Here is an 18848-nt window from a genome sequence, read left to right on the forward strand (position 1 = left end):
TTTTACAAAACCTCAATTGTTTTAAAGTACATTTAGCTATGATTGAGTCTATGTATTCTACAATTATTGTCGGTATGTTGGGGTTTTGTACACATTACTTGTTACTACACTATGAGTAGTAGCATGACCACAAGTCAGGATTGACAGTACCGTGGGTGGTAATTGGGTAGATAAAAACATTGTAATCGCTCTCAATACTGTAAAGATATAAAATTCTATTTTGATCAAACTGGAATGCACTCGCCAGTATTTCTTGCTGATAAAACTTTTTAAAACGCGTTTCAGGTAACAAAATGTGAAAGCCAAATAGAAGACAGCTGGAGAGCACTGAAAGCTTAGAAAAGTGGCTATAAAAGTTACCTAAACAAGAAAGAAGTTTTATTTCAATAAATTGGGATTTATCCCTATAAACATATTTGTAATGAAAACATGGGTTTTTCCCATGTATTTATTATTTATAAAAGTGTGGTGTTTTACTCTGATAAACTATTTCCTAACTACGGTCCTGATGTATTTTCCGCTGCCAAATTAATAAACACCGATACCACTGATACTGTCCTCGCGGCCGCCCGCTCCCAGGGTAGGGGTCGTGGGTTGCGACATGATGGTGTGTTGACAATGGAGATGAAAATGATGTTGATAATCTTGATGAGAATGCTGATAATGTTCAAGATGAGGTTGATGATGATGGTTTTGATCATGATGATCATAATGAGTATGTTGAAGACTTGACAAAACGCCAAACATGGAAAACCCCATATCTATCCACAACAACCGTATAGAACTCGACCCTGAAGTGCAAAACGCCATGTCTATCAATGATGAGCAAGAAGAGGCTTTCTATCAAAGAGTTGCAGCTGAGGATTTAGAAAGCCAGAACAGGATGTTTGAAGTTTCTACCTCTGGAAACCATGCTCTACTCACAGTACTAACACAGTATGGGGACCAAGGTGCCGGTGAGAAACAAAAAAGCAATATGATGGAAAAGAACGCCTTGAATGAAGCAAAAAAGGTAAAAAAAAAAAAAAAACAAACATCATAATTATATTGCTTCTTAATTTTGCAGGCAATGGCTGAGAAGTTGGATGGTGCCTACAAAGAATTAGAAGACAGTTACAACAAGATGAAGACATTGTTAAATCAATTAAAGCTTGAACATCCAAACAGTTGTAACACCTCGGAAATTCCTGTCCATTGAAATAAAGACACGTGTCATGAGAGACAGACGTGTCAGGAAAACCGGATCAAATAAAAAGATGTATGGTAGGATTTTTTTTTAATAAAAAGGGCGTCATGTTATTTAAATACCTCTGAACGACCCAAGGGCGACATGTTATTAAAACACCTCTGAGCGACCCGAAATTTCTTTTTTTATATAAATCCCAAGATCCTTAAATCTTTTGAAAATCATCCTATATGATAACCGGTTGTTCCAAATAAATAAAGTTCCATCTGTTATGTGAACTTGGGATTTGACAGGATTGTTACTAATGATAATACTGAATAAAAGTCTCATAAGATAGAACCAAGAATAAATATATGAAGCTTGTTAGTTAATTATGAGAATCCAAGGACTTAGTCTTGATGTTTCCGTCAATTAAAGTTGCCATAAGATTCCAAGGTATCAACATTCATGCAAACATGCAAAACCTGAAAATGGTGGACCCTACATTGTAGTAAAAGCCTGATGTTTCGACATTTGAAAGTTACATGGTCAAAACTTAAAAGTTTGCAAATTTTTGTCCTCTGACCATCGGTTACGGACCGCAAAGCCTGAGGCTTACGATCCGTAAGGAGGGTATATGGGCATGTTTCAGCAAGGGCGGTTACGAACCGTAACCATTTTAGCTTACGGTCCGCAAGAGGTGCTTACGGACCGCAAGGCCATATGCTTACGGTCCGTAAGGAGGTCGCTGGCAGCAGATTTTTGACAGCTGCCTGTCCAGCCCGTTGCACTGAATTAAAATGTAAAATTTCGAAACCATGGGCTTTCTAGGCAGTATTTAGCTCTCTAGGAACACCTGGGATGATCCCCCAACCATTGTAGACTTGTGTGTCACAATCTTGGATCTCTTGGCTCACTATATAAGGACTTGAATGGTAACCATTGTCACTTGCTAACTTGGGACTTTGGTTCAAGACATCTCTGGAGCTTCCCTGGTCTACAACAAATCTTCTTAGGCATCTTAAGCATTCTTAGGACTCTTGTAAGTGTCCTTAAACCCCTCTAATTACTTTTAGCTTAGTTAATTAGCTAAAAGTCAAACCATCGTAATTAAGGTTTGACTTCGTGATTACTTATAATGTGCTCTGTCAAATCACGAATTAAAGATACCTTTGAGAAGGTAATTAAGTGGGTATCAAACCCTTAAAAGGATATTTCCAGATTCCCACTTTAAGCATGCAAATTGTCGAGTCAAAGCTAACTATAAAAAGTCAACAGAACGCTTAACTTCAAATTAACTTATAATTAGCAATGTAGGTTACATGCAATCTGTTTGATCATTAAAATAACTTGGTAATTAATGTAAGAACATGTTCCAACATGTTCAACTCGACAATTTTCAGTTTAGGCTCGGTTTGGAACCGAAAGTCGCAAAGTTTGACTTCTGCTTTGACTTCCAGTTCTGACCCGTTTAAGCCAAGATTAGGATTGCCTTAGAGCTTCTTTTGAACCTATTTTCATATTAGTATAACTCTCTGAGATTATACAACCCGGTTCAATAGATATCATATTCACATGCATGTTTCCGTTAATTGCTTATATGTTGACCATTATGCCCATTTGACCTTAAAACATGATTTTTGAAAATGTAAAAGAGTAGGCACCTTAGTTGCTAATTTATAAACTTGCACCCAAAATTTGAAGTCAGTTTAAGGTCTAGATTAAGAGTTATACTCAATAGCGTAATTAAGAGCTTCTTTACTAATTAAATGGCGTAAATTACGTATAACCTATTAAAACCCAAATTTTTATACCAAACTTTTTACCCACTATTATAAAATAATATTTTGGGAATTTTGAAGATTTTTATTTATTTTTAGGCTGAGCATAACTTAGTATTCTAAGGTTCATTCTGTTTATGCCGGTTTTGCCCTTTTTAGCCATAAAATGAGTTTTACAAAACCTTTTGACCTCAAACCAATTTCTACTGATTTGTTATGATAAATATATTATTTTGAGCCTTCTGGAATATTAAAAATATCAGCTTTTTACAGAAAACCCGGAAATGGCTCCAAATCGCCTTTTTAGGCATTTTTAACACATAAGTGTGCACTAGGACCTTATTTAGCATAAGGGTTTGAACCTACTGATGTAATTAGTATACTTTTATATTTTAAACAGTAGGCAAACGTTTTGAACTCAGAATTCCAGAATTGACCTTTTAGGCACTTGTGAAATTACCAAAATGCCCCTACGGTGCATAGTAAGGTTAAAGCCAATAAATTTCACAAATTTTGATACCCTACTGTTATAACTTAGTAAATTAAATATATTTACTAATGTAATCAGACCTGTAACTCAGGTTATTAATTTAACTCTTTTACACCTTATAAAATGACCAAAACGCCCTTATGAGGCATAGTTTTGGTTTAAAAATCATTTGGGGCATAATGAAAGGTATCATTCTGATATCACAACATATTTTAAGTATATTAACTTCAGAAACTTGTATTTGACTCCTATGGTTACTCGTTACGCATTATACGCGTTCGGATCGGCTTATGTGGTTAATTTGACCCTTATAGCCGAAACGGGTCAAACCATATCTTTTTGGTCTCAAAATTCAGAATGTGATTATATTACCCATATAAAACAAGTGTGCAAGTTTGTTGGGTCAAAACCACATTCTTAAACGGTCTTCGCCTCATTGTGCGTTTAAAACCGTAATCTTTATATAAAACTAACCGGTCTAAGCTTAAGACCCGTTAGGATTCTAATAGGTTATTAAAACCTTAATTTCCAGATCTAGGAGCCTAGTACAAGCTACTTGCACTCGTTATATTTGGTTTATACTTGCTCAGGTAAATACGTTTAACTTATTTTCCCTATACGGGCTTGGGGTACGGTATATAAAATACCGCTTGGTCGGGGAATTGACCTTAACCAGCTGATGGTTAAGTGCTGTCAAATTAACTCGTTTGAAAATGTTGTTTTGTTTGTTTAACGCCTTTGGGGGTTTAATGACCATGTCCCGGATATCCTTGGCATCATTCTATGAATGGCCACGACCTTAGCGCACGGGTGTAGGCGTACACCCGTAGTGCATTTTATTGCATATAATCGTCGGCACGGGAGGAGTCTCGCGGCGTTTATATTAAGTGGTGTGTCTATTGAGCTTTAACCCGACACGACCCGGGCTACTGAACGCAGAACAAACATGTAATTCTTTTACAAGATTATTAAGCAAATAATTATCCCAAGTTATAAAAAGTTTTATGCCACGTGCATTTAAATCAATTTTAAACATTTTTAAAACGAGTCAGTTGAATTGTATTTACCAGTGTAAACTGACGTATTTTCCAAAAAGACTAAGTGCAGGTACTACGCGAAATAGGCTGGTCACTCCTTAAGCATCCATAGAGTCTCGCAAGCTTAGGATGCATGAAGTCTGTTGAAATGAAGTTTCCTTTTTGTTTGATTCTGCCTGTGGATTTTATTTCGACATTTTGTGATACTTGGATATCACAATAAATTTTAAGTTGAAATAAATCTATCTTTGCTTCCGCTGTGCATTATAATTTGTGTTGTTTGACTATGACGATATCAACTACGTCACGATAATCCCCCACCGGGCCCACCGGTGACACGTGGAAATTTAGGGGTGTGACAGGTTGGTATCAGAGCCAACACTGAGTAAATTAAACACTAGCCTTTTGTGTTTAGTCTTAGTGCACGAATTGCACATTCTTCGAGTTCTGATGTCTAGACAAAGAACATAGGACAAACTCTGTTTTGTTATATTTTTGGGTCTTATATTATTATATTGTGGTTATCTAAAACTTGTATGCAGGTCAATATGCCACCAAGGTTTCTTCGCGGACGAGGCAAGGCCCCTGTCACGGGTCACGACCACGAAGTCGGGCCTTCGCACCGGCGTACCCCGTCCATCACCATGAGCACCAGTCCACAGGAGCCGTGGAGGCTCTATGTTGAACCAGGGAGACGATCAGTTTCCCTCAGCTCTTCACCTTCTTACCAGCACTCATTTGGGCCCCAGTCAGAAAATGAGCCCAACGAGCAACCACCCTCTTTCATACCTCTGCAGAGATCCAACTCTCACCACTCCTTTGGTGACCCAACCCCAACCTTCCAAAGCCGGTTCAACCCGGCTAACATTTTTCCAGAACCCGTGGGTTTTAACCCACTTGGACCGGAAGACCACTTCTCTGGGGATAACGATATGGACGAGGATACTGACCCTATGGAGCCTGCTACGGGGACGCCCAAGCACCCAATAGAGATCTCTGACGGATCATCTTTTCACGGATCGCCTTATCGCGGTCCAGACAACTACGAGGAGAGGTTCCGAAACATCGACTGGTATTTTACCCCCTCACACCACTCGTCCCCTTACCAGCAGCAACAACAGCAGCAGCAACCGCAACAGGATCCTTCTCAGGATTCTCGTTTCGTGGCAGTTACACCGCCACCACCACCACCAGTGGAACAGCAGCCACCTCCGGAGCCACCGAGGCAGAGGAGATCGAACGCACGGATGTCCGTGCGAGGGGGTGTCCGCATCAGCACACCCCAACCATCAAGTGGCAGCCATTATCCGCCACTTTAGGAGGAAGAGGAAGAACAACAATTGGGGGGTCCATCAAGCCCCATTCCAGAAATCAACTCAGTACCTATGGCACCTCCGTTGGGTTTTGACAACCCAATCCCTGCATACGCCGGTTCGGCAGCGTATAACCCCTTTGAGCAGCCAGCGCATACTCACTACAACTTCGGCTATGCGGAGGTCGATCCATATCAAGTAGCTCGGGACTACAACGCTCTTCATCCTGAAGGACCATACGGAGGACCATGGACCACTGGTTACCCGACTTATGGGTACCAGCATTCACCACCTCCTCAACCTATGTACCAGCCGCCGCAGCCACAGCTGATTCCGCCGGAACATCAGCAGGAGGTTCTTGAGAGGTTGCACCAAGTCGAACAGGAAGTTCGAGAGGACCGCAGGGAGCGGCAAGGCTTTTTCAAGGGCCTGTCAGACTTGCTAAAGGGGAAGTCTAAGAGGAGGGGTCATTAAGGACCTTTGATGTTTGTCTGCTTAGTTGTAATCAGTCCCTGCGTGGACTTTATGTTTCTGTATTCAGCTCCTGCGTGAGCTTGTCTTTTAGTATTCTGCCCCTGCGTGGGCATGTCTTTCAGTTGACCCCTGCGTGGGTTTGTTTGTTGATTTATTTGTTGTATTTCACCCCTGCGTGGGCATGTTGTTGTAGAAGTCCTGTTTTGGGCAAATGATGTACTGTTAAATCTTGATTTAATGAAATGTTGCATTTAAATTTTTATGATTGTTGTTATAAATAAGTATATGAATAAACTTAAAATAAAATGAAAATAACATTTCCTAAAATAAAAGAAGACCTACCATTTGTGTAAAATGGCAAAAATCTAAAAAAGGACAAGACCTAGCCACATGTCATTTTAAGACAAGGCCAAAATGGTATCTCCATAATTAGATTCAGGTCCATAATTAACGTCTCAACTTAGGATTGATCTGCGTTATAAAGAGAATCTAAGGGGTAAAAGCCTAGCCACGTGTCGTTGCAGACATGGCCAAGATGGCAGAACCTGTCTAAAAGATTCCAAATTCTGTTAACATCTGTGAGTATGTTGACATATTGGGCAAATTGTGACCCAGTAGAAGTCACATAGACCATCATTGAGAATTGGGTTAATTTAAGATTCCCTGCAAGTAAATGACCATTCCTTAAGAATGAAGTACCTACGGGTAGTAATTAATGTCCTAGGGACTAAAAGACAGTTTGAGTCTGCAACTCACTGTCTAGAATAGGGTAATGAACTGTGATTCAAACCCTAATGCCTTGATTCTGTAAGAATCCGGGTTATAAGCTAACACTGTCCTTGTGACTAAGTTATATGTTAATTCTTAAGTATAATATAGGGTTATAATACAGACCCTGAATTTATGTTAATTAATAATTTAACCTGCAATGGCTATTTAAAACCATGGTTAATAAAATACATAAAATACTGTATTAACTATTAAATAAAAACCTTGCCCATTATTGTTTATATGTAGCAATTGAAGCTACATGGCGGGGTCGGATGAAGTGAATAGTCGTCCGGTGGAGAACCACGATAACGCAAAGATACAGTTAACTGGTGCAGAGTTGAAAGCACTGGTAGATAATGCGGTTACTAAGGCTTTAGAAAGACAGTGCAGTGAGTACAGCGGGACCCATAGTAGAACCCTGTCTACACCGCATAATAAATCTAAGACTCATTCAGAGGCTCACAGCAAGCCACCTTCTGTCAAACCCAAGTCTAAAAAGGAGGAATCCAAGAAGGAGGATGATAGACATTCTTCGAATGAAAATGATAATCATTCCAAGAAGATTGTGCTTTATAATGCCCCACGTGCCAAGGGTTGCACGTATAAATACTTTGTATCTTGTAAACCTCGGAATTTCACTGGGGAGAAGGGGGCAGTAGACTGTATGACTTGGCTTGATGAGATGGAGACGGTAGTGGATATAAGTGGCTGTGCTGAAAGAGATATTGTGAAGTTCGTGACGCAATCTTTCAAGGGTGATGCCCTGCAATGGTGGAAGTCGTTGATTCAAGCCACCGGGAAAGTACCTCTATACAACATGTCTTGGGAACAATTTGTTGCCCTAATCAAGGAAAATTATTGCCCACAGCACGAGGTCGAGGGAATAGAGTCTGATTTCCTATCTCTGGTTATGAAGAACCTGGACTGCCAGGCTTATCTCACAACCTTCAATACCTTGTCGAGGCTAGTTCCCTATCTTGTAACACCTGAACCAAAGAGGATAGCCCGTTTCATTGCGGGTCTGGCCCCAGAAATTAAAGCAAGCGTCAAGGCCTCTCGGCCCACTACTTTTCGATAGGTGGCTGACCTATCTCTGTCCCTTACAAAAGATGCAGTTAGACAGAGATCACTGAGGGCCGCAGATGCCGAGAAACGAAAACGCGAAGATGATGGTTCGCGACGCTCAGATAAGAAGCGGAAAGGCAATGACGACCACAAGAAAGGGTCTGGGTCCAAGAAGGGAGATCAACAGTCGGGTGAGAAGCCCAGGTGCAAGGTTTGTAAGAAGCACCATTTCGGGAAATGCAGGCAGGAGTCTAGGTTCCAATCTCAGCAGAAACTATGTGCGATTTGCAAGTCCCCGGATCATAAGGCATTAGATTGCAAGAAACTTAAGGATGCCACCTGCTTCAATTGTAATGAGAAGGGACATATTAGACCCAACTGCCCGAAGCTTGTCAAGAAAACAGAAGAGGGAAAGAAGACAAATGCAAGGGTCTTCCGCATGGATGCAAAGGAAGCTATACAGGATGATAATGTCATAACAGGTACTTTTCTCGTTAATGATGTCTACGCAAGGGTTTTATTTGACTCTGGGGCGGATAGGTCCTTTGTAGATAATAAGTTCTGTGAACTGTTGAAATTACCTGTTAAAGTCCTAAGTATGAAATACGAAGTGGAATTAGCTGATGGATCATTAGAAACAGTTTCGACTGTATTAGATGGATGTGTCCTATCCATTAGGAACCACTCTTTTCCTTTGTCCTTGTTACCCTTTAAGCTAGCAGGCTTTGATGTAGTAATAGGGATGGATTGGTTATCGCATAACCAAGCCCAGATAGTATGCAACAAGAAGCAGGTAGTAATCAAGACCTCATCTGGTGAGCCACTCACTATTCAGGGAGATACTCAACACGGAATGCCAAAGCGTGTGGCAATGCTTAAGGCATCCGGGTGCACGAGTAGGGGTTGTGTCATTTATGTGGCACGAGTAACCATTGAGGAGAAGAAGCCCAGGATCGAAGACATACCGATCATTTCTGACTATCCCGAAGTTTTTCCGGAGGAACTACCTGGTTTGCCGCCAGATAGGCAGGTGGAGTTTAGGATTGACATCATCCCCGGAGCTGCACTAGTGGCCAGAGCACCATATAGACTAGCACCAACGGAGATGAAGGAATTAAGGACACAGCTAGATGATTTGCTAGCTAAAGGCTTTATTAGACCTAGTTCATCTCCATGGGGAGCGCCAATTCTGTTTGTCAAAAAGAAGGATGGGTCAATGCGTCTATGCATTGATTACCGTGAGCTAAATAAGGTTACTATCAAGAACAGATATCCTTTGCCTAGAATCGATGATCTATTCGACCAACTACAGGGAGCGAGTTACTTTTCCAAGATAGATCTCAGGTCTGGCTATCATCAATTGAAAGTCAAGGAGGAGGATGTACATAAGACCGCGTTTAGAACTCGTTATGGTCATTACGAGTTCCTAGTGATGCCTTTTGGGCTCACTAACGCGCCTGCCGCATTCATGGATCTCATGAATCGCGTATGCAAGCCTTATCTAGATAAATTTGTCATCGTCTTCATTGACGACATCCTCATCTACTCAAAGAACCAAGCTGACCATGAGGAGCATCTTTGGTGCATTCTCAAGCTACTTCATCAAGAAAAACTTTATGCCAAGTTTTCAAAGTGTGAGTTTTGGCTTCGCGAAGTCCAGTTCCTTGGTCATGTGGTGAGCGAACGTGGAATTCAAGTGGATCCCGCAAAGATAGAAGCTATTATGAACTGGCAAGAGCCAAAGACACCTTCAGAGATTCGTAGCTTCCTAGGCTTGGCTGGGTACTACAGGCGTTTTATTGAAAACTTCTCAAGGATTGCTGCACCCTTAACGTCGTTAACACGTAAGAACATTAAGTTTAATTGGGGGCCTAAGCAGCAAGAATCTTTTGATACCTTGAAGCAGAAGTTGAGTAACGCTCCAGTACTGACTCTACCTGAAGGCATTGAAGAATTTGTGGTGTATTGTGATGCATCACACACCGGAATGGGTTGCGTGTTAATGCAAAAGGGCAAGGTTATAGCCTACGCTTCACGTCAATTAAAGGTGCACGAAAAGAATTACACCACCCATGACTTAGAGTTGGGTGCCGTTGTATTTGCACTAAAGCTTTGGAGGCATTATCTGTATGGGACGAAGTGTGTAATCTATTCCGACCATAAGAGCCTTCAACACCTGTTCAATCAGAAGGATTTGAACATGAGGCAGCGACGATGGATGGAAACCTTGAACGATTATGATTGTGAAATAAGATACCATCCAGGCAAGGCTAATGTAGTCGCAGATGCTCTAAGCAGGAAGGAAAGAGTGAAACCGATAAGGATCAATGCCAAGAGCATTGAAATTAAGAGCAGCTTGAATGAAAAGTTGTTAGCCGCACAAAAGGAAGCTGTGTTGGAAGCTAACTATTCCGAGGAGAAATTAGGAGTAACTGAAGAACAGTTGTCCTACGATAAAGACGGATTGTTAGGATTAAATGGATGAATATGGGTTCCTATATATGGAGGACTTCGTGATGTTATCCTCAAGGAAGCCCACAGTTCCAAGTATTTTGTCCATCCTGGAGCTGATAAGATGTACCAGGATTTAAAGGCAAATTATTGGTGGATAGGCTTGAAAAAGTCTATAGCTGATTATGTAGCTAAATGCTTGACGTGTGCTAAAGTCAAAGCAGAACATCAGAAGCCGTCAGGTTTACTGCAACAGCCTGAAATTCCCACTTGGAAATGGGAAATGGTGACGATGGACTTCATCACCAAATTGCCTAAGACGCCGAAGGGAAATGATACTATATGGGTCATAGTTGATAGACTGACTAAGTCAGCACACTTCCTGCCCATTAGAGAAACCTTCAGCTCTGACATGCTAGCCCAATTGTACGTAGATAAGATTGTGGCCTTGCATGGTGTGCCAGTATCTATTATCTCGGACCGGGATACTAGATACACATCTCATTTCTGGAAGAGTTTCCAACAGTCTCTGGGCACTCAATTGAATTTCAGTACGGCTTACCACCCCCAGACGGATGGGCAGAGTGAGCGTACCATTCAGACGTTGGAAGACATGTTGCGTGCATGTGTGATTGATTTAGGAGGAAGTTGGGACAGGCATTTACCGTTAGTCGAATTCTCCTACAATAATAGCTACCATACTAGCATTAAGGCTGCGCCTTTCGAGGCACTATATGGTAGAAAGTGCAGAACGCCCATTTGCTGGGCAGAAGTGGGAGATACGCAATTATCAGGTCCTGATTTAGTCTTCGAGACAACGGACAAGATTGTCCAAATTTGCGATCGTCTGAAAGCTGCTCGAGATAGGCAGAAGAGCTATGCGGATGAGAGGTGAAAGCCTCTCAAGTTTGAGGTTGGCGATAAGGTCTTACTCAAAGTATCACCTTGGAAAGGGGTGATGCGATTTGGCAAGAAAGGTAAGTTAAGCCCAAGGTACATAGGACCATTCGAGATCATCGAATGTGTAGGGTCGGTGGCTTACAAGTTAAACTTACCTGAGGAGCTCGATGGTATTCATAATGTATTCCACGTCTGCAATCTAAAGAAATGTCTAGCTGACGAGTCGCTAGTCATACCACACACGGATGTGCATATAGACGAGAGCTTAAAATTTGTGGAAAAACCTGTGTCGATTGAGGATCGACAGGTAAAGAAGCTTCAGAGGAAGCTTGTGCCTATTGTCAAGGTAAAATGGGATGCTCGTAGAGGTCCTGAATATACGTGGGAGTTAGAGTCCACGATGCAAGAAAAATACCCTCAATTGTTTCAGTAAATCTCGAGGTCGAGATTTCTTTTAAGGGGTTGAGGATGTAACACCTCGGAAATTCCTGTCCATTGAAATAAAGACACGTGTCATGAGAGACAGACGTGTCAGGAAAACCGGATCAAATAAAAAGATGTATGGTAGGATTTTTTTTAATAAAAAGGGCGTCATGTTATTTAAATACCTCTGAACGACCCAAGGGCGACATGTTATTAAAACACCTCTGAGCGACCCGAAATTTCTTTTTTTATATAAATCCCAAGATCCTTAAATCTTTTGAAAATCATCCTATATGATAACCGGTTGTTCCAAATAAATAAAGTTCCATCTGTTATGTGAACTTGGGATTTGACAGGATTGTTACTAATGATAATACTGAATAAAAGTCTCATAAGATAGAACCAAGAATAAATATATGAAGCTTGTTAGTTAATTATGAGAATCCAAGGACTTAGTCTTGATGTTTCCGTCAATTAAAGTTGCCATAAGATTCCAAGGTATCAACATTCATGCAAACATGCAAAACCTGAAAATGGTGGACCCTACATTGCAGTAAAAGCCTGATGTTTCGACATTTGAAAGTTGCATGGTCAAGACTTAAAAGTTTGCAAATTTTTGTCCTCTGACCATCGGTTACGGACCGCAAAGCCTGAGGCTTACGGTCCGTAAGGAGGGTATCTGGGCATGTTTCAGCAAGGGCGGTTACGGACCGTAACCATTTTAGCTTACGGTCCGCAAGAGGTGCTTACAGACCGCAAGGCCATATGCTTACGGTCCGTAAGGAGGTCGCTGGCAGCAGATTTTGGACAGCTGCCTGTCCAGCCCGTTGCAACGACTTAAAATGTAAAATTTCGAAACCATGGGCTTGCTAGGCAGTATTTAGCTCTCTAGGAACACCTGGGATGATCCCCCAACCATTGTAGACTTGTGTGTCACAATATTGGATCTCTTGGCTCACTATATAAGGACTTGAATGGTAACCATTGTCACTTGCTAACTTGGGACTTTGGTTCAAGACATCTCTGGAGCTTCCCTAGTCTACAACAAATCTTCTTAGGCATCTTAAGCATTCTTAGGACTCTTGTAAGTGTCCTTAAACCCCTCTAATTACTTTTAGCTTAGTTAATTAGCTAAAAGTCAAACCATCGTAATTAAGGTTTGACTTCGTGATTACTTATAATGTGCTCTGTCAAATCACGAATTAAAGATACCTTTGAGAAGGTAATTAAGTGGGTATCAAACCCTTAAAAGGGTATTTCCAGATTCCCACTTTAAGCATGCAAATTGTCGAGTTAAAGCTAACTATAAAAAGTCAACAGAACGCTTAACTTCAAATTAACTTATAATTAGCAATGTAGGTTACATGCAATCTGTTTGATCATTAAAATAACTTGGTAATTAATGTATGAACATGTTCCAACATGTTCAACTCGACAATTTTCAGTTTAGGCTCGGTTTGGAACCGAAAGTCGCAAAGTTTGACTTCTGCTTTGACTTTCAGTTCTGACCCGTTTAAGCCAAGATTAGGATTGCCTTAGAGCTTCTTTTGAACCTATTTTCATATTAGTATAACTCTCTGAGTTTATACAACCCGGTTCAATAGATATCATATTCACATGCATGTTTCCGTTAATTGCTTATATGTTGACCATTATGCCCATTTGACCTTAAAACATGATTTTTGAAAATGTAAAAGAGTAGGCACCTTAGTTGCTAATTTATAAACTTGCACCCAAAATTTGAAGTCAGTTTAAGGTCTAGATTAAGAGTTATACTCAATAGCGTAATTAAGAGCTTCTTTACTAATTAAATGGCGTAAATTACGTATAACCTATTAAAACCCAAATTTTTATACCAAACTTTTTACCCACTGTTATAAAATAATATTTTGGGAATTTTGAAGATTTTTATTTATTTTTAGGCTGAGCATAACTTAGTATTCTAAGGTTCATTCGGTTTATGCCGGTTTTGCCCTTTTTAGCCATAAAATGAGTTTTACAAAACCTTTTGACCTCAAACCAATTTCTACTGATTTGTTATGATAAATATATTATTTTGAGCCTTCTGGAATATTAAAAATATCATCTTTTTACAGAAAACCCGGAAATGGCTCCAAATCGCCTTTTTAGGCATTTTTAACACATAAGTGTGCACTAGGACCTTATTTAGCATAAGGGTTTGAACCTACTAATATAATTAGTATACTATTATATTTTAAACAGTAGGCAAACATTTTGAACTCAGAATTCCAGAATTGACCTTTTAGGCACTTGTGAAATTACCAAAATGCCCCTACGGTGCATAGTAAGGTTAAAGCCAATAAATTTCACAAATTTTGATACCCTACTGTTATAACTTAGTAAATTAAATATATTTACTAATGTAATCAGACCTGTAACTCAGGTTATTAATTTAACTCTTTTACACCTTATAAAATGACCAAAACGCCCTTATGAGGCATAGTTTTGGTTTAAAAATCATTTGGGGCATAATGAAAGGTATCATTCTGATATCACAACATATTTTAAGTATATTAACTTCAGAAACTAGTATTTGACTCCTATGGTTACTCGTTACGCATTATACGCGTTCGGATCGGCTTATGTGGTTAATTTGACCCTTATAGCCGAAACGGGTCAAACCATATCTTTTTGGTCTCAAAATTCAGAATGTGATTATATTACCCATATAAAACAAGTGTGCAAGTTTGTTGGGTCAAAACCACATTCTTAAACGGTCTTCGCCTCATTGTGCGTTTAAAACCGTAATCTTTATATAAAACTAACCGGTCTAAGCTTAAGACCCGTTAGGATTCTAATAGGTTATTAAAACCTTAATTTCCAGATCTAGGAGCCCAGTAAAAGCTACTTGCACTCGTTATATTTGGTTTATACTTGCTCAGGTAAATACGTTTAACTTATTTTCCCTATACGGGCTTGGGGTACGGTATATAAAATACCGCTTGGTCGGGGAATTGACCTTAACCAGCTGATGGTTAAGTGCTGTCAAATTAACTCGTTTGAAAATGTTGTTTTGTTTGTTTAACGCCTTTGGGGGTTTAATGACCATGTCCCGGATATCCTTGGCATCATTCTATGAATGGCCACCGACCTTAGCGCACGGGTGTAGGCGTACACCCGTAGTGCATTTTATTGCATATAATCGTCGGCACGGGAGGAGTCTCGCGGCGTTTATATTAAGTGGTGTGTCTATTGAGCTTTAACCCGGCACGACCCGGGCTACTGAACGCAGAACAAACATGTAATTCTTTTACAAGATTATTAAGCAAATAATTATCCCAAGTTATAAAAAGTTTTATGCCACGTGCATTTAAATCAATTTTAAACATTTTTAAAATGAGTCAGTTGAATTGTATTTACCAGTGTAAACTGACGTATTTTCCAAAAAGACTAAGTGCAGGTACTACGCGAAATAGGCTGGTCACTCCTTAAGCATCCATAGAGTCTCGCAAGCTTAGGATGCATGAAGTCTGTTGAAATGAAGTTTCCTTTTTGTTTGATTCTGCCTGTGGATTTTATTTCGACATTTTGTGATACTTGGATATCACAATAAATTTTAAGTTGAAATAAATCTATCTTTGCTTCCGCTGTGCATTATAATTTGTGTTGTTTGACTATGACGATATCAACTACGTCACGATAATCCCCCACCGGGCCCACCGGTGACACGTGGAAATTTAGGGGTGTGACAACAGTCTACTAGTACATATCAAATACTCACAATGTCTAACCTTGTTAAAGAACATGTCAACGTTTATGGATGAAAACACCAAGGAAGGGCCAAGTGAAAGAGCAGAAAATGAGAATGATGTGGATGATGCTGAGGTTGAGGGAGGAAAGAAAAGTGAAAGGGAAGGGGATGGGGGAACGGAAATAGAAGGGGAAAGGGAGGTTGAGATTGCATGGGAAGGTGATCAAAACTCCATGACCTCAAATGAGGCATGTGAAAGATATCAAAACACCATACCTGTCGAACGTGGCAATGCTATATCTGTTGACCAACATGCCATGAATGATGAGGCCGCAAGTGAAGGTGAATGGTTGGCTGAGGGTGACATTGACCAAAATGCCATGACTGTTGAAGGTGTAGCGCATGTGAGGCTGCATTTGAGGATGAAGCTGGTCATGTAGGTGAAGGTGTAGATAGGCCTGCAGGTGATGATGAATATATATGGTAAGCTGAATAAGCGAAAAATGAAGACCCTCAATCAAAGGCTTAAAGAAGAAGTGACAACCAAAAAAGTAGAAAATGAAAACACCATAGATCAAGGGAAGCAAAAATCAGATATACCTTCTTTTGATCTATTAACTCCAACACCCACCAAAACGCCAGAAAGGGCAGATGTACAAGAGAAGGGTGAGGAGGAAAAAACATTAGACATAAACAATTTGATGATAGAGAACACGATTTTGAAAACACTAGACTTACCTGATGGTAAAGGAGGTGATGAAGATGATAATAATAATAAAAAGGACAAAAATGTGGAGAAAAGAGTGTCTAAGCGGAGTAGGGCATGTTTGTCCCCCTTTATCAGGAGGCAAGTGGTTATACATGCAACCAGGGCAACACAGGAAAACAATATTTCAACATACAAATTCGTTGGAAGTGGTTATTACATGTATGTACAGTTCTTTCTCATAAAACACCATAGTTTGCATATGTAACGTTAAAATGTACATGCAGATGCATGTAAACACCCAAAACACCATGCCTGATAAAAATGAAATCGTGTAACTTAAATGCCATGTGCATTTTTTCAGGAGTACAGGGGTGTCGGAACTAACAAGGGTGATAACAAAGAGCATGAGACTAGGATTCTATGCACACAACAACATTATTCAAACTTGGGGACATATCCTGAACCATGAAGAAAGATTTAAGGCCCCAAAATTACCATCAAGATTGTACTGCACAGAAATAATGCTGGTAACTATTTTGCTATAATAATTGATGCAATTATATTATGACTTTATTTTGTTATTAAAAATGTTCCCATGCAAAATTACAGAATAGGCCTGCGTTTGACCAAACAACAAAGTATTGATACAAAGAATTCAATCGAAACATGGAATTGGTTTTGAAAAACGCTCGTTTCAAAGAAGATAGAAAGATAGACGAATATGATCTGATCTTCGTACCAATAATATGGCAAAGGCATTTCTATGTTATCTGGTTCAATCTAAAACACAATAGAGTTGATGTATTGGATAACAAAGCTAAATGAGATGAGCTCAACATTGAAAAAAAAGTATACATGATGGGTTGAAAAAATGGCAACTATCTAAAATATTTTGTATTGTTTTACAAATTATGTTCACAAAACGCCATACTTATATAAGCAAAAATGTCAAACTGCAACAACATGCTTTTGCAAACTATTTGCTTGTTTAAAAAACACCCAAATGCTATGATCATGAAAAAGGCACCTATTGTCAGACAAAAAACGGATGGGAGAACAACATCTAACGTGATCGACTGTGAGATATTTACAATGAGGCATATGGAAACATATATGGGGCAGATGGCTGGTTGGGAATGTGGTTTGGCAAAAGAAGATGCCCCAAATGACCTACAACAGAGACAACTAAATGACCTCAGGAAGAAGTACACTGAAAATTTTTACTGCATAGCTTAAATGAAAATCGAAAACAGCTGGTGAAATCATTAAATAAGTTCTTGCGATTAGGGCCACAAAAATTACAGAATTGTACACCACAGGAGTCAAGAGGATAGAAGAAAGGATGACCGAATATGTAGATTAAGTTAAAATGCCATAAATTGCTTTCAATTTATAATGTGCATGTTGGTTAATGTTTCTGGATTAAATCTTGCATCTTTTTGTTTTTAAAATGCTATGAATATTGTTTACAATGTGCATGTTTGAAATACGTTTCAAAACGCCAAACATTATGTTTCAAAGGCCATAAAAAATTGTTTTAGCCGTACACTTTGCTTATATTTTTTGGTTTCAAAACATGACATAAAAAATATATATCACAGTATAGGTCTGTCTCCTTCATTTCACGCCAAAAAAAAATTACATAAAACACCAAAAATGTTTCATTGTCACCATATCTCTGGAAAAAAAAAACTTTTTCAGAGCCTGTACCCCCCTACAGTATATGAATATAAAAAAATTAGAAAAGGTCTGTTTACAAACAATATTATTGTTTTGGCGCCAAACTAATGTATTCAACATCTAAAAGCGCGCCAAAAAATAACATTATATAATTACACAAGCAAACGATACAATAAGGTATGTCTCAATAACAAATAAAAACGCAAAAAAGTGTGTAAAATGCCATATATTATAAAAATTAAATGCCTCAAGTTATTGCATGGAGGTTCGATAGATTGGAAAACCGTTTCGTTCTAAAGTTCTCAGACATAAGAAGGGTGAAGGTCAAAACCGTCAACGCTATATTAGGCATGGATGAGGCAGTCCAAAGGGATATTCTTGCGCTGGGTGCTCCTAGTTTAGAAAACACGAGTACTCGCTTGTGGCCCAAGCGAATCGCGATAACTACTGCATTTTCTTTTTCCTGTATCATATATTTGTTTATTCACAAGTATAACTACATGAATGTTAGATTCTAACTTATATGACTAATATACGATCATTCTATAGCATTAATTTGACATTTAGAGGTGAAGGAAATAAAATGAATCTAGATTATTGATGGGTTGTGTTTTGATTCCTTCCTCATATTTGATGTAGCATGTTGGTTTTGCTTTTATTTTCAAAAGAGTAAATTACAAAAATCGTCTTTTATGTATGTCACTTATTGCAAACTGTGTCCTTTGTCTTCAATAATTACAGAAAACGTACTCGATGTTTGCAAACCATTGCAAGTTATGTCCTTTAGCCCTAACTCAGTTAATTTTTGTGGTTAAATCTGACCACATAGACCCCACATGAGGGTATTTTTGTGGCTAAATCTGACCAATGGACCCCA

The 18848-nt window shown here is 39.4% G+C and overlaps 1 protein-coding gene across 1 annotated transcript; it reads left to right on the top strand.

The window, feature by feature from the left end:
* Positions 1 to 745: 745 nt before the first annotated feature.
* Positions 746 to 16022, top strand: LOC110924017. Its single transcript, XM_022168062.1, has 5 exons — positions 746 to 1012; positions 1067 to 1134; positions 7287 to 7624; positions 8147 to 8307; positions 15633 to 16022. Exons 1-5 carry the CDS (start codon positions 746 to 748, stop codon positions 16020 to 16022), a joined length of 1224 nt encoding a protein of 407 aa, XP_022023754.1.
* The last annotated feature ends 2826 nt before the right edge of the window (positions 16023 to 18848 follow it).

The sequence above is a fragment of the Helianthus annuus genome, chromosome 17 (genome assembly GCF_002127325.2).
Source record: "Helianthus annuus cultivar XRQ/B chromosome 17, HanXRQr2.0-SUNRISE, whole genome shotgun sequence".
Taxonomy (NCBI): Eukaryota; Viridiplantae; Streptophyta; class Magnoliopsida; order Asterales; family Asteraceae; genus Helianthus; species Helianthus annuus.

Coding starts and splice junctions, on each gene's coding strand:
- LOC110924017 (XM_022168062.1), top strand. CDS start 746: ATGGAAAACCCCATATCTATCCACAACAACCGTATAGAACTCGACCCT. Junction 1,013..1,066: donor CCTTGAATGAAGCAAAAAAG/GTAAAAAAAAAA, acceptor TTAATTTTGCAG/GCAATGGCTGAGAAGTTGGA. Junction 1,135..7,286: donor TACAACAAGATGAAGACATT/GTTAAATCAATT, acceptor TAGCAATTGAAG/CTACATGGCGGGGTCGGATG.